The 17,046-nt window shown below is 37.9% G+C and overlaps 1 protein-coding gene across 1 annotated transcript in view; it reads right to left on the minus strand.

Moving 5' to 3' along the window:
• NUFIP2 (nuclear FMR1 interacting protein 2) overlaps positions 1-17,046 on the minus strand; it is a 28,047-nt gene that overhangs the window by 9,919 nt on the left and 1,082 nt on the right. Inside the window, exons 2-3 of the mRNA XM_061390584.1 lie at positions 10,919-12,643; positions 409-441 (exon numbers count right to left, since the gene is read on the minus strand). Of these exons, the coding sequence (XP_061246568.1) occupies positions 409-441; positions 10,919-12,643 (1,758 nt within the window). The remainder of the gene's footprint in view (positions 1-408; positions 442-10,918; positions 12,644-17,046) is intronic.

Raw genomic sequence — 17,046 nt, forward strand, 5'->3', positions numbered from 1 at the left:
TATATTTGGACAGAAGGCACTCAGTAATTAGGACAACCAATTTCAGTTTTTTGAGAACTCCAACACAGATAAAGATTGACCGTAAGTGGAAACATTTATGTTGGTTTTCTAGATTAAAAAATATTTTTGGTCTTCTTATCTTTATATTCAGGGAGGAAAAATATTCACATTCTTTACACAGCAGGTAAAAACTACACTCACATACATTCTTTTCACTTACAGTATTACCCTGTCTTTAGCAGTCCTGGTATGGCAGCTATTATCCTTTGGTTGTAGTTATTATTAAACAACTTTAAAATACAAAGTCTAGTTATTTGGTGGGCCACTATTCATATTATTCCCACCCAAAAATAATGTATTGTAACTAGTGATTAGTACTAACATTTCAGGTAACCTAACCATTCTTACCTTGCTTCTGCAAATTCCAAACAGATTCCATTTCTGCAAAGAAGAAAAAAAAAGAATTATTTTTAAATACTAAATTTTGCAGAGGAAAGTTTAAAGCTGAGCTTTTCACTTTAAAGCTAAGAAACCTAGACTGACTATTGCTGGGCTGGAGGTAGGGTTGAAATAACACAGTTCTAAGAAACCCAGACAAAACACTCATATTTTCCTTTAATTGTTTAGAGTGTCATTGAGATGGTCTGAAACGTTGATTACAGAAAGTAAATTATTACCTGAAATCAAACCACCAAGATTAAATTGTATCTGCACAAACAGCAAACATTTGCAGATGCATGCTATAGGTAAATGATGAAAAACAAAACAAAACTCACTGTTATTAAAAACAACCCAACATCCTTCAACAAGGTGCCTGGCACTTTTGAAGGAAGCATTATCAAATTTAATCAAACTAGATCTTAAAATGCCTTATTAAAATTTTACTTAACTCTTTGCTATATTTAAGTAGTTCTCTCCTCCGAACCCAACCTATTCATATTTAAGCCCAAAGGTCAAAATGCCAATGCATGCCTATTTATTAATAGCATTCAACCCTTATCTGCTCAACTCAAATGTGATTATTTATAACATGCCTACTTTAGTATCTTAGAATAAGTATGTATATGAAGAAACTATAGTGACAGTATAGACAGAGGACAAGGAAAACTACCTCAAAGCATAGAGAAAGCTTCACAGAAGGGATATTTAAGTCTTGAGGAGTAGATGACTATTACAGCGAAAGAACCAAAGGACTGTACCGAGTAATAGGAATGACCTGTAACTAACACTAAGAATAAATGCTCTTCCATGGCCAGATAACTACCATTCTGAAAAGACAAAAAAAGTGGCTTTTATTCTGTATAACTGGATGGTCTGTATTCTATAATTTTTTTGTATTCTGTAACTTATCAGCAATCAACCATAGTTAAAGAAAAATGAAATTGGAGCTCGTAAAGATCAGATATAGCTGAACATGGATTTTTTTAAACATGAATTATAGTTAATGTACAACATAATGGCTCCCTGGGGCTAAAGAATGTGTACAGATCTAAAATTATTACTTTTTGTTTGATGTGTATGGATGGGGGCGGGGAAAAAGATTGGCAGGAAAATTCCCATCTCCTAGGAGGTCTAAGGAGAGAGAATTGCAACCAATCTAATCTGGGGGGAAAGAAAAGATATATCAGGAAAGGATTTCTAGTCATGGCACTCAGTTATCACATGAATACAATTTCTAACGCTATTAGTTTCAAACAATTAGGAGGAGCTGCAAGAGTCATTAAAGCTGTTATCTACAAATTTCTGGATCTCAGAAGAGCTAATTTTAAGAAGTCCAAAGATAAGCCTTTTCCTGGTTAACATCATTACAAGAACATTAACCCAACCACATTTTCCCTTCTAAAGTACAATAATACCACATTTGCAACAAAAATTCCTGAGGTGTTCTGTATTTACAGGTTCCTTGATGCTCATTATTCAAAATTTGCTTCCTGCAAAGATAAATCTATATTTAGTTGTATGTTGAGAGAAGAAAGGAACAAGAGAACTTTCCAGTGTTACAGCCCAGCTGTACTATATAACATTTTCCTTTCTCTTCCCCACCAAAGAAATCTTCAACCTACCCCTGCCCTATTCTTTATTCAGGGGATGGGGAGGGTACTACATTCAAGGGTCACAGTAGCAGCCACGCTACTTTAAAAGCAGAGTAAATATACATGTTTTGAATAAAAACAACAATAACTATTTGCAAACACTTCAGACTGAAGACATTTCCTTAACTTCAACTAGGACATTCAGCTTTACATTCTACTCTAATGCTGTACATTTTTAATTATTTCTGGCAAGAAAATTTTATTGCCCTCAAATATGGGCTCTGGAATAAGTGACTCTGACCATGAGGAGGGAAAAGAGATGGTCTGATCTAGCTAAAAAATTAGTCATGGGCCAGCCTAGCTTCCAGTCAGGAAATCAGCATTATCTGAAGTGTTGTACTAAGAAATGAATGCAATTCCCTTTCCCGCTATTTAATATTACTTCTTAACTGGTAGCAACTTGATTTCCTTGATTAAAATTTTAATGTTTCTATGAAACTCCAAGTTAAGATGTAAAAGAGGAAATAAATCAAATACTGTTTGTATGATTCTATGCCATGTTTAAACCACTCTAAAAAGACTAACCGGAAGCTAGTGATACAGAGCACATGACAAAGAAGTGAATGACATTTTGCCCTCTTTCAGGTTACAAGTTAGGATTCAGATGTTAAATATAAAATGAGTTTCTCTGTATAACCTTGTTTTTTAACTATCACAAGAGAAGCTGAACAGTATAAAGAAGGCTATAGAACTATACAGAATCACAACATAGTAATTAATCTTTTTACTACTAATACTACCCTCTTCTACATACACACACACACACACACACACACACACACACACACACAAATACCCAAGTCTTTAATCCTGGTTCTTTTACAACAGGCATCACAGCATCCAATTATCCAAACAGTTATTGAGAAATGGCCACAGGGCCAAACTTAGTAGTCAATTTTGCCAAAATTCTGTCATTTAGACCATTACCATAAAAATTTGAGATTTTACTGTATCAAAATTTTAAAAATTCAAATACAATTGAATTTTTACATCAAATTAAATTTCCTCAAGTAATGCCGCTCAAATGAAGCAAATTTAACATTCAATTTCCTAAAGCAGACAACTTCTACATAGTCCGTATCACAAGGCTTCCTGGAGTAAACATCCAATTAAATAAAAGTTCTTAACTCCAAGTTGATTAAAAAGTGTTACTTAGAGGATAAGGATACAGATGCAAAAACAGAAAGAAATACTCTTGTGAGCTCAGTAAAGTAGGTAGGTAACTTTTCTAGGGAGAAGCATCAACGCAAACAAAGCTTGATGGTATTAAACAACGTGTGCCAACTTACAGCAGTCAGCCCACTGGGTTCTACATACCACCTGTATTTGCAAATAAAATGTTACTGGTATAGAGCCTCACCCAGTGCTCTTTTGTACAAAGCAGAACCAAGTGACAACAGAGACTCTATGGCTCGCAAAGACTAAGATATCTACTATCTGATCTTTTATAAAACAAGTTCACTGACTCAGGCTTCAGCAGTCACAAGTAATTTAGTAAGTCAATAAGGCGAAAAGATTTAGACAAAGAACACCACCATTCACGGAACAGAACTAAAAGTTGCCACAAAGAAAGATTCAGACAAAAATGCCATTTTGGTATTTGTGGGAAAGAGCACAAAGCATTCATGAAAGAAAGCTTATTATTTAGTCACATAGGTGAAGGAAAGTCACTGAAGAAATGAAGTTATTATAGTACATGCTAGGAATGGATGAAATGACAATAGAAAAAGCCCAAAATGTTACTGCAAAAGTTAAGAAATTAGGGCAGTGGTATTAGAGATGGAAAAGAATGAAGACGTTAGAGAAGATCCATATGAACCTAAATGACAAGGGTTGTATGTTAATTCACTAAAGGGGAAGCCAAGAAAGGGCAGTTGTGGGGGAAAAAATGAATTCAGTTTTATAAACACAGCACTGGAGTGACATTGAATTGAATACATGTGGTCTGAACTCAGCATAAAAGCAGCTAAAGAAGTCTTAACTAATTCACAGAAACAGGATTAGTTACCCAGAAGAGTTTGCAAGCCTGAAAAGGGACTGAAGGAACATCAACATTTGAGAAAAAGAGAATGATAATACCAAGAAGATCAGGAATGTTGTATCAAACATACAAAAGTAAGAAGAATAGACAGAGTTAGAGAATGTAGGGAGGGAGTATTCACAACTGCAACTCTTATCTAAATTTATCAACCACCACATCCCACAATATATGCATATGTGTGCGTGCTTAGTCACTAAGTCATGTTGACTCTCTGCGACCCCAAAACTGCAGCCCACCAGGGTCCTTGGTCCATGGGATTTCCCAGGCAAGAATACTGCAGTGGGTTGCCATTTCCTTCTCCAGGGGATCTTCCCAGCCCAGGGATCCAACCATGCCTCCTGCACTGGCAGGCAGAAGTTACCCATTCCCCTTTCTCTTGCCCAGTGCCATTGCCCTGGTTCAAGCAGTGGTATCTTATACAGCGTTCTGAAGTTGTCTTTTATCTAGAGACCATTAATTGAGTCTCAGTTTCTATCTTCTAAGCCATGGTTATAATTCTCTTTAAAAATATAAATCTGAAATTGATCGCATTGCTCAAAACATTTCATTGGATTCCCATTTGCTAACATGGAGATTAGTTCCGTGTGTCTGATATAAAATTTATTTCTAGAATAGGTACATTAACAACTTGATAAATTAAAGATTTTTAACATGTACCATTCACCTTTCCTGAAACTGAGTGACTGGCAAACTTCAAACATATGCTGTTTTCACCTAAAATATTCTGACTCTCCTTCTACAATAAGCCAACATTCACTTCTTTGAATTCTAACTACCTGTGTCCCCTGACCCCACCTACTGAACCTTAGTGCTTTCTCTGTATTTCAAATGCATTTTTCTACAGAGCAGTCACATTAGTGATGTATTTCTTTCCCATTACACTGAGTTTTTTAATAACATGAACACTGTTTTCATCTACTTCTCACCAGTGCTTCACACAGTACTTGACACAATAAATAAAACATTGATTTGAACAGAATACTACTCATAAATCAGTCAAGGAAGTAATAATATAGAACATGTTTCAGGTAGACCCATTTGAAACTATTATTCAATCTCTTTTGACCTACAAAAAGCAATTTCATATCGATTCATATTTTAATTCTAAAATCCTTCAAAGACTGAGGTTAACTAAGAGGGTTAAAACTAAATAGAAGCTTAACTTTTTCCTCTTTAAAACTGAAAGATACTATTGCCCCAGTTAATAGAACACATTTAAAAACACTAACATTTTAAGTACATAATGGCACCCTCCAAAAAGAATCAAATCATATATAAGGCAAAACAAGCTGACTCCCACAACTGTGAACCCCTAGATCAATTTATCAGTAATCATGGCTTCCACCCCTTAAGATATTTTAGATCAAATTCTATAAAATCCTGCAGGGGTGGTGACATAAATTTAAATTCTGCTTCTCTTCCTAGTTCAGATTTATTCATCCTTTTGATTGATTTCTGGCTATCCCAACACTGTGTTTTGTTATTTTAACTTCTCCTCAACCACTCACTGCACCTACCTGCCTATTCTTTTGGTTGTCAGAAATTTCTCCCTAACCTTTTTTCATTTTGACTGTACCCAGAAAGAAATATAGTACATTTTCAAGTTGATTAAGGTAGTTGTAAATCATCACCTTTTCAGTAAATGGTAAATTAACTCTTCAGTAGATCAATTTCAATCCTATATTCCCAACTTGGAGCTACACCAACAGACAGCATGACTGTCAGGACCACCTCTAAATACAGTAGGAACTTGGAGCACTTATTCTATTACTTTTAATGGTAAAATATAAAATTTAAGTTGCTTAGAATGAAACTGTTGCTATGACAGTAACAGACAATTTCTGCTACTATAGCATGGGTAATTACTTCCCTTTCCCTCAGGATTTAGGCTAACAAAATGTAGGAGTTAAATTTTATCTTCTATTAAATTCCTTCAAAGTTACCTTCCAGATTAGCAGCAAAGTAACTAGTGTACTCATAAAGCAGAATTAATGAGAAATCAAGTACCCAGTATGGTTGTTAAAATGGAAAGTCACTGATAAAAAGGATCTTACATAATGTTAAGAATTACTTGTCATATATATTCCTATATGTCTCATATTACAGAAAGAAAAAAAGGAGTCTTCCCAAACCTAGGATGTTCAATTTGGACTGAAACCCAAATTAAATCTGCAGGTACCTGTTTATAAGATTGTTAGGAAGATAGCTTTGATGGCACAATTATGGGGCAAATGCAATAAAAAACACTGAAAATGCTTATCAAGCACTGCGTTAACAAGAGAAAATTTAACATTCAGATCTATTCATGAACAAATGTCTAAACTGTATGAACAGTTCCCATCAGTTTTATGGATCAATTAACCGTAACTTGATTCCTCAATATCCTGTCTCCCATATCCTATAGATGAAGGAATATTTATCAGTTCTCTCTTGCCCTTACCAAATCTAAAAGCTTTTTGAAATGTCTGTTTTATTTCTGGTTAAGTAATACAGTCACAAGACTGAAAATACAAGAGGAAAATCTTTGTTATTTCTCTGCCTGGACTATCCCAGTAATCTGACTGATCTTTTACTTCTAGTCACCAGAAAAATGCCTTCTAATCTACCCTACAAATTGGTGCCACATTAATATACCTGAACACAGACCTACAAGTCAACTGCTTAAGAGCAACTCAGTTTTTACAGCAGTTGAGTAGACAAAGGCTGATATACTTACTTTATAATATTATGAAACCCAGGCTTAAAAATGATAAATGATTTGCCCAAGCACATAGGAGTCAGGAATAGCAGCATTAATACCCCTGTCTTTTGTCAGTTTAAGTTACATACTACCAGTCTTATCTTCAATACTCAGAGGCTCCCCCTGCCCTCCAATGGGAATTAAAAACCTCCATGATTTGACAGTAATTTACCTTTCTTCTCTTTTATATATATCCTCTCACCACATCCAAAGTGGATACCTTCCAAGATTCACATCACTCTCATTTCCCAACTTTTCTGTTCTTTATGTTTCTGTTCTCTGCATTTTCATTAAGTAAAATGTCTTCCCTCATCCATCAAAATCCAGCTTAAATGCCACTGCCTCCAGGAAAACATACCCTGCACTTACTCTTCCTACCTTTACTCCATTAGAAATTCTCTCTCCCTTCACTAAAATCTATTTGTACTTTTCTTAAAACATTTAAAATCTGTGCCTTAAAACGTGTGTGTTATTTTCTCCTGTACTGAAGTTATTTTAAGGAAAAGATTCACCCTGAAAATGCAAGTCTTTCATAACTAAGCAAAGTACTCTGCCTATGAAGGTACAATACAAGGGAAAGGAAAACACAATTTATTGTACAACTCTTCAGTAGTATGGAAAACTCACACACACACACACACACACACACACACACAAAGGATTAAGCTGAGGAAACCTCCCTATAGACTTAGAGTTCCAATCCTAGTCTGCAATTAGTGTCACTCAGTAAGTTAAAATCTTTTTTAAAAATTCAGGGTTCAACTCACATCTACTGGATCAAACCACTTATTCCAATAACCTGCCACTTGTGGAGGTAATAGGGAAATTTTTTCAATTTCTTGCAGTAGCCTATAATTGCCTCAGGAATATTTTATACTAGATAACTTTCACTTTGACTTATCCCAACCATCAAAAATTAAAATTTATCTCCCTTACAGCTCTATGTGCTGGATAAAATTTACCATATCAAAGTATTTAATGAATACTCCAAAATGTCAGCAGTTTGAATGCCTGACATCATTTAGTGCAATATTAGCCAGGCAAAGTAAATTAACTAGTTTAACACTATAACCAAACACAACTCAAATCAATGTTACTTCTGAAGACACGGCTTCAAATAAGTTTAGACTATTTCAAAGTCAATGACATCACCTCAGAAAGTTAGAAATCTAAAAATTTTAAGCCTCTGACAACAAATCAGCATTTCTGAGTAACTACTTTGAAGGTGGCAATGGTTATATGTCTTGGGTATGTTCATTAAAAGCCATCACTCTATAACATACTCAAAAGTATCAATGAATAAAATGTTGACTCCTAACTTCATCCAGTGCTTCCCTGGTGGCTCAATGATCAAGAGGCTTCCCAGTTGGCGGTAGTGGTAAAGAACCTGCCTGCCAATGCAGGAGATGTTAAGAGACATGGGTTCGATCCCTGGGGCGGCAAGATCCCCTAGAGAAGGGAATGGCAACCCACTCCAGTGTTCTTGCCTAGAGAATACCATGGACAGAGGAGCCTGGTGGGCTACAGTCCATGGGGTCACAAAGAGTCAGCCATGATTAAAGTGACTGAGGACACACAATGGAAGATCCCCTGGAGTAGGAAATGGCAACCCACTCCAGTATTCATGCCTAGGAAATTCCATGCACACAGGAGCCTGTTGGGCTATAGCCCATGGGGTTGCAAAAGAGTCAGACACCACTTAGTGACTAAACAAAGATGAACTTCAATCAACTTTACTTACAGATTACTTTTGAACACTTGAAAAGACCATACTAAAGGACTCTCTTAAAGGTCAAGGGCTCTTGCAAAGGATATTCCAGTAAGTCCCACTGATTACCTCTTTTTAGAGTTTCAGAAAACTTGCTTTAATTTAAAAAGATCTTCATATCTTTCAAAGGTTGTGACACAAAACAAAATTCAAATAAAAGAAAAATTAGTGACGTGATGGATCAATCCACATTTGCCAGAAATTCAAAGAATCTGCCACTTTGTGACCTCACTGAACCGAATATTGTTTGTTTTAGGTAGGAAAAAACAATACCAATTTCTTCTCAATAATGTCCAACTATAAAACTCAAACTGATGCACTTTACTAAAGCAAATCTTTCAGTAACATCACCAAAACTAAATATAACTGCATCCACGTATGATTATCTAGTTTATCTAAGTATCAGTGATTTCATATCTGTTTAGCCCATCTGTAGGACAAATACATACACGTAACACCTAAGAATAAACAAGAATTAATACTCTCATTTAAAAAGGTCTGCATTTTTTCCATAATAAAAATCAGACATCACCAACCAAGCACCTAATGGAACAACTTGCCCCAGAATTCTTCCAGGTTGTGGGAGAACCTCTCAGGTTCACACAACCACCACAGCTGTAAAACAGTTTGGCAAAGATTTTCCAAATATAGTGGTCTCTGGAGGGCAGATGGCACAGAAAATATTACAAATACCCTGGCAGAATTTAACTTATAATTAACCAATGTCTTAAGAAACTAAGTATTTCTTTTTCCCCTAAACTTTCCTAAAAATATCCAGCTCTTAGTTAACTTTTATTTACTTCCAAAGAGCAGTGCTGGAGAAAAGTGAAGACAGATAATTTTATCTGCCAGGATTTCTACTCCTAAAGTCCCATAGGCAATTCTATTTATTCCCATTTTTTAAAGGAAGAAAAATTTAAATGGGTATCTGTTTACTAAATGTTTTACAGTCTGCAGATAGAAAGGTATGGAGACTAGATAATTTGCTTAGAAGTCACATAAATAGCTTTGTTATTCATCTACAAAGCAGTGATTCTTCTAAGGAAAATATGAATTGCCTCATCACCACCATCAGGTATGCTACCTCTTCCTTACAATTGCAAATCATTGCCTAAATGAGCTACTGTTCAAAATGGGGCTGTGCAGTATATATTGGGTGTACACATGCATGCAGGGGGTAAGGATTTCTTTCAGGGGAGGTGTGGAAGACAGAGAAGGAAAACTGAAAACCACTCTTCTCCAAAGCAAAGAGGTGCTTGTAACATCATTTGTAAACATCATTCACAGAACAAAAACCACTGTTGGGAGTATGGGATATGGCATATATATGGAATAATAAAACAAGGTCCTACTATATAGCACAGGGAACTATACTCAATATCCTGTGATATACCATACAAGAAAATATGAAAAAGATATGTAAAACTGAGTCACTTTGCTGTAGAGCAATAATACACTAATTCAACTACACTTCAATTCAAAAATAATTTTTTTAAAAACTGCTACATGAATACTGCAAAAACAAACAAGAAAACATTGTTTTAAGGATTTAAATTACTTACACCATAAAACAAATTTTCCTTTAAGGCACAAATAAACCATATTCTAAAGAAGTTATTAACATGGAGCTTGAAAGACATCTGGTTCATTTTTAACATGGGCTTTGGGGCTATGAAAAACAGACTCCCAAAAACCTGGTCGCTATAATGCTAACTGTCCCTGTAACGGTAGTTTATTTCTAGTTACCTTTAGCACCCATTACTCCTTCTTATAAGAAAACAAATTAGCTGATACTCTTAACTTTTTAGACTTCTCCAAAACACTGTTCCTATTCATTTTAGGCAAATTAGAACTATTAATTGAGCTCACTAATAAGCACATGATATAAAAAGCAAAGGAGACACAGCTATTCAAAGAAAAAAATTAAATAGAACTCTTATGAGTGTTTAAGAGAAAATAAAACATCATCCCTTTAGCACCCCCACCCCTTTATTCCCTGAACAAAAGGCAAGAGCTCGATTATAACTTGTTTATATAAAAAGAAATGTTTTTAAGTTGCAAAAGTGAATATTCCTTCTAAACTTCAGCCATACTATTTCCAAGACCCTGAATTGTTTGATACCAGCTGCTTATCCATAATGTTATTCTCAACTAAGCTCTGCAATCCTTAAAGAATCTCATAGTAGCTTCCAAAATTCACCCTTAGTATAACAGCCAATAAATATGTATTAATAAACGACCAGTAAGAAATTTCATATAGGAAACAAACAAGTTACCTTTAGTGTGATATACAATAGCAGCCCTCAGGTCAAAAGAACCCCAGCTATCATTCCTTTCTAGGCCTCTCTGGTATCTCTGTTCTTTGGCGGAGCCTAACAAAGTGTTCGTAGGAGACGCCAGAGGATTTTGATTTTCTACCTCATAGTCCTTTGAGAGAAACACTAAAGCACCTTGACTACTGGTGTCTGCTTTTTGCAGGTCACCTATATGACTGGGTTCCAAGGATAAGGCTCCACTCTCATTAGTAGTCCCAGATTTTAGAATGCTACCCAGAACTTGAGGACTAGTCCGTTTTTCCAGCTCATATGCCTTGGGAAACACAGGATGCTCAGTTCCTGAGGGGATTATTTCAGCACCCTGTGAAACCAAAGTGGCAGGATATTCCCCTTGAAATGTCACCTCCATCACTTTATGATCTGATGACTTCCCAGTAACAGTTTCAGGGCCAGCACTGGGTTCATTGATAAATGATAAACCCCACTGATTCTGGAAGATATCCCCCAGGTTTTGCTGATCTGTCTGAGAGGGTAGATCCACTTGAGCTGTGCTCAACAGCACAGTTTGCATATTTGAAGGGTAGATAAAAAGGCTGGACTTAATTTGTTCAACAGCTGCTGAAGTCAGACTCATGTCCTGGAGAACTGAATCAGTCCCAGAAGAGATGGGTGTTAGAGTATTAGCAGCAGTAGTTAGCAGTGGCTGACCCCCTGGAGAATACACACTTGCATCAGTCCCTGCTAAAACTGGCCCATTAGAAAAGCTGGCCGAAGTAACAGATTTCAGCGCTGACATAGGGACCTGGGATAATCGACTTGAAGCTTGGGTCTGAGTTTCCCCAGTAGATGATGAGGAAGATGAAGATGAAGATGGTGACACAGAAGAGTTCTGTACAGTTTTGTTGAGGTTTTCCTTAACTTTGCTTGCATAACTTATTTTAGGAACGATTTTAGCACTGCTATTGTCCACTGGAAAAACTGGGGGTGGCTTAAACAGGGTCCACGAGTCCTCTTTGGAGGCAACAGCAGAAGTATGCTTTCCTTTGGGCCGATCATCAAACTTTTTGCTGCTCACACCAGGCTTAATATCAGAGCTTTTCCGCAGCATATCACCCACAGCAGGTTTTCCTCGACTTGTTCCTCCAGGCCCAGTTTCATATTTCCAAATAGGCTTTGAACCATCTACTCGATTTCCCTTTTGTTCACTGTAGTCAGGCTTGAAAGTTTCAAGTCCCTGTTTTAAGGTTGGGACATTGGTCTCTTGTTGCATTATTTTGTCCTGCACTAAATTAAGGTTTTCACAACCCTTGGCACTATTGCGCCTAGCTTTCCTTTTTTTAGGAGTGGTATATCCGCTCTCAGATCCACTACCATCATTATCTGCTCCTTTGCCCATATAACCATTAGTAATATAGCCAGAATTATTTGTTACAACACCATTTGGAATTGCTACAGTATCAGTCTTGTCTATAGATTGGTTCTCTCCAGATTTATTTTCATAAGACTTCCCATTCTTTTTGTCCATACTGTTTTTCTGAATAAAATTCCTGGTTTTAATTCCTGCTTTCCCAAAGGTGCTGGACTTTACAGTCTGCTTCAGATTAGTGTCTACAACTTGTTGGTTGCCATTGAGGACCCTGGAAATAGGGTTGGTAGCTTCCTCAGAACCCAGGCTCTTTAAAGATATTTCTCTTTCTCCAGCATTACCATTTAGTTCACCGTAGCCTAGGGGGAAAAAAGTTAAAAAAAAAAAATTAGAATATGTAAACTACAGTAGTACCTAACATTTAAGGACTATTTAATATTCACAATGTGCTAGACTCTATGCTGAGCTTCAGCTTTATCTTACTATTTAATAACTCTATGAGAAAACACTTGTTAGCCCCATTTACAGATTAGCAAGTTTACTAAGAGACAGAACTGACCTAGGATCAAACCAGAGTCCAAGGTCAGAAAGAACATAACTTCTTAAGCATAATATCTTTTCTCTAACAGCATCAACCTTCTCATCATTCTCACAAGGCTGTTATAAAATTTCCATTACCATTAAGAACAGAGCTACCCTTCGGGCAAAATCAAGTTAAATGGATACAGTAAATCTAAGTATTAAGGAAAACTAAAGACTGCACTTCTATGAAATCATAAATGGATGGTGGTCACCATGCTGCTGCTGCTGCTAAGTCGCTTAAGTCCTGTCCGACTCTGTGTGACCCCACAGACGGCAGCCCACCAGGCTCCCCCGTCCCTGGGATTCTCCAGGCCAACACTGGAGTCCGTTACCATTTCCTTCTCCAATGCATGAAAGTGAAAAGTGAAAGTGAAGTCGCTCAGTCATGTCTGACTCTTCGCGACCCCATGAACTGCAGCCTACCAGGCTCCTCCGTCCATGGGATTTTCCAGTCAAGAGTATTGGAGTGGGGGTGCCATTGGCTTCTCTGGGTGGTCACCATAAGAAGTTCCTAATTGCCTTCTGTCAAACAAAAAATCTAACACTTGTGAACTTTTTCGAAAATGATGTTAAACTTGACACATCCCATACATTCTATCATACTATTATTGTATGAAACCAGAATGCCTATGTGCCAACTCTTACTACATTTTTCATTTCATTATACCATACTGCCTAACCAAATAATTAAGAAAATACTAACAAATAAAAGGTATCTAATTTTAAAAAGTGTTAAGGTATTCAAGTTTAATTTAAGAACTTCAATCACCATAATCAGTTTATTATTACAGATAATTCAATTGGGTCAACAACTTTTCTCATTTCCTTACTAGTAAAATAGTGACACTAGTTAAGTACCTTACTATGAAACATTCCCTACAGCACCGTGAGGTCAAGTCATTAGAAACAAATACAAGATAAAAGCTAAGGATAAGACTCACAGACACACACACTCATTCATTTAAATCAGCTTTACAGGGGGATGGGGGGAATCCAATAGTATTTGGTATTAGTATTCCAATAGAAATACTAAATAATTTGTCATTTTCATTCATTCTCTTGGGCCTGTAGCCCCTAAAAGGCTAAAACGCACATGAGCTTGTATATTTTTGTTTTCAAATTTTGTTTTAATATCCAATATGGTAACAGCAATAAACATAGCCCATACGACTAGCTCTTCATATATTTTCAGAGGATAAAGAATATTAAGATTTTTTTTTAAAAAAGCTTGAGAACCATTGTTTTAAAAAAAAATTGATGTGAAACAGAACACACTGAGAAGATTCACAACAGGGTTTACTATAATTTTAAGTCACTTACTCTGCATCAGTGAAATGAGCAAATTATATGAACTTTCAGAAATTAACTCAGGAAAACATACTTAAGGCATAACCGTTCTTGAGCAAGAGTGGCACAGAACCTGTTCCATGAGACAATATATTTGTAAAAAGTTCTTAACTTCCTCTAGAGTTATATTTTACTTTTCGTCTGGCTGAAAAAGCCATGATTCTGTGTGACCCCATAGCCCCATAGACCAGGCTCCGCCGTCCCTGGGATTCTCCAGGCAAGAACACTGGAGTGGGTTGCCATTTCCTTCTCCAATGTATGAAAGTAAAAGTGAAAGTGAAGTCAGTCAGTCGTGTCTGACTCTTGTGACCCTATGGACTTCAGCCTACCAGGCTTCTCAGCTCATGGGAAGCCATGATAACCAATCAAATCAAACTTTTGGTGAAAAAATTCTAACTATGAGACAGGAGAGAGAGCTGCTTAGGATGTTTTCTAAAAGGTTTGTTTTTCCCCAGAAAATCAGAAATTTCAACAAACTCTCAACACTTTAACAGATATAAGTTTACTGGTGTACCACTCTAGACTAACCAGAACTACATACACCATTAACGTACTAACAGGCTAAAACAAAGGCTTGTACTCTTGGGCCAATTAGTCATAGCTTTTCACATCTCCAAGATAAGCAGTCTTAAACACAAAAGTAAATAAATTAATAATCCAAAGTGCAAATCAAGTTGGACCAAAGCCAAGACTTTAAAATTAACTAGAATAATTTTTACTATTTAGTTGCTGATATCAGAAATCACCAAGAAGCCACTATACTTTTACCTCTAAGTTTTAATAAAAAAAAAAAATTTCTCATTTAACTATATTAAAAATTTCCCACCAAAACAAAAAAAAATTCCCATGGTAACCTTGTTGGTATGCAAAATGTCTGACTTTTTTTTTTAATTTAGGTATTAAAAAATGTAAACATAGAATTACTGAGAAAAATGAAAGGCCTCCTAGCGCTTTTATTATTTAGGGTTGCCATGCCAAAGCATCTAACCCTACTTCAAAAGGACTCAGCAAAACTCGAGTCCTGAAAAATCCAGATTAGTATCTGAAATTACCGAATATATTTGCATTTCTCCCTCTCTTGCGCCCTCTTCTGGATAAAGAAAAACTGTTCCTCTTTATAGATTTGTGAGTAATGGGTCATCAAAGCCCCCCTCAACACGCTACAGACACATTTCAAAAATCCTCACAAGCTTTCTTAATTAGACCTATGCATGTTGAAGCAACAGTAATGTGGCCAGGACACACAAGAAAAGTTGCTCCCCCCACACTGTTCACATTCTCTCAACTGCTAAACCCAGTTTCCCCTATTTATCCCCTTTCAGGATAAGACAAACTAATTTGAAAGATGTCACCTTGAACAGCTCAGGGGATGCTTCCGTAAGTGGAGAGAAGTCCTGCGGGGAGTATACTAATACCTGACAGACAAAGCTGAATTTTCCAATCTGAACTGTAATACTGCCTTATAGTTCAAGTAAGCATAATAAAAATTTTTTTCCACCTGAAGCTGAAAAAGATTTAACCTTTTAAAAAAATATAGGATGTAGTTTCTAACAGCTCTTAAACTGTTCCAAACCCTTAGGTTAAACACTCAACAAATTTAATGTTCATTTCTACTGCACATCATCAGTCCCTATCACCCTCCAAAATGGAAAATCTGATCCCTCAATTTCAGTCTTCAAGTACTATTAAGTCTGTAATAGAAGAGAAATAGTTTTTCTCCAGCTCTCAGTAAGTGCTTATATCAAATCTGACACCCTGGGTTTAATATTTTCTTACAATTTCAACTTATAAAGAGAACAACTATTGTTAAAAATCTGCATGGTTATAAACTTTTAAAGTTCATTTCTTCTTAAATGTTTTCTAAAATGACTTTTGCCTTCAATTTAATATTTGTTAAAGAGAAGAGTTTGGGGATTCCTATCGGTTTTAAAATGGGAAAACATCTTTCCTTATTAACATGAAAAAAGTCTCATCCCAGGCAAGATGGTAGTGCACAAACCTCGTGGATGAGCCACCTCGGTTCACCCCTAAGGGCAAGAAAAAGGGGTCAAAAAAACCTCGCCCTCTCTTCCATTCAATCACTCACTCTTCTAATCTCATTCCTCAAAACCACTGCCCAAGCCCAGAAAGTAAATGTTGGGGGGGGGGGGTGTTGTTGGAAGAAGATAAAACAAGCATTTTTTTGTAAAAATGAGCTGCTAGAAGAAAACGACCCAAGTGAAAGCCTGAGAGGCGGAGTCGTGAGCGAACCTGGCAGGAGACGAGGTTCCTGTGGCAGAGAAACTCGTGACCGGGGAGCCTGGTTCCCGCTGGGTACCCCACCCGGCCTTCAGGCACCGCCTCTACCCAAAATGTATCCCCCCCCGGCCCCCCTGCCCAGAGGAGCGCCCGCGGCCGCCGCCCGCGGCCTCCTCCTCCCTCGCGTCAGCTTTGAGGCCGGCTCCCCGCCCCGACCGCCCGCGCCTCCCGCCGCACCCGGGAGCGGGAAACGCGGCCGCCGGCGCGCGGGGCCCGGCGCAGGCCGCTCCCCTCGTGGCCGCTTCCCTCCCCCACCCCAACCGCCCCCGCCCCTCACCCCAGGGACCCGCCCGGGGCCGCGCGGCCGCCGCCGGGTTACACAACCCGGCCGGCGACGGGGGGGGAGGGGCGGCCGCGGGCCGGGGGCGCGGCGCCCCCGCAGTGTCGGGGGCGCGGTGACGCGGGGGGATCCCGAGGCACCCGGCTCAGCCGCGCCGGGCGCCCCTCGACACCCTTCCCCCTCCGCTCTTCAGCGGGCCGGAGTCGGTGACAGGAATCGGCTTCCAACATGGCGGACAGGAAGCGGCCCCGCGAG

Source organism: Bos javanicus, chromosome 19 (assembly GCF_032452875.1).
Source record: "Bos javanicus breed banteng chromosome 19, ARS-OSU_banteng_1.0, whole genome shotgun sequence".
Classification (NCBI taxonomy): Eukaryota; Metazoa; Chordata; class Mammalia; order Artiodactyla; family Bovidae; genus Bos; species Bos javanicus.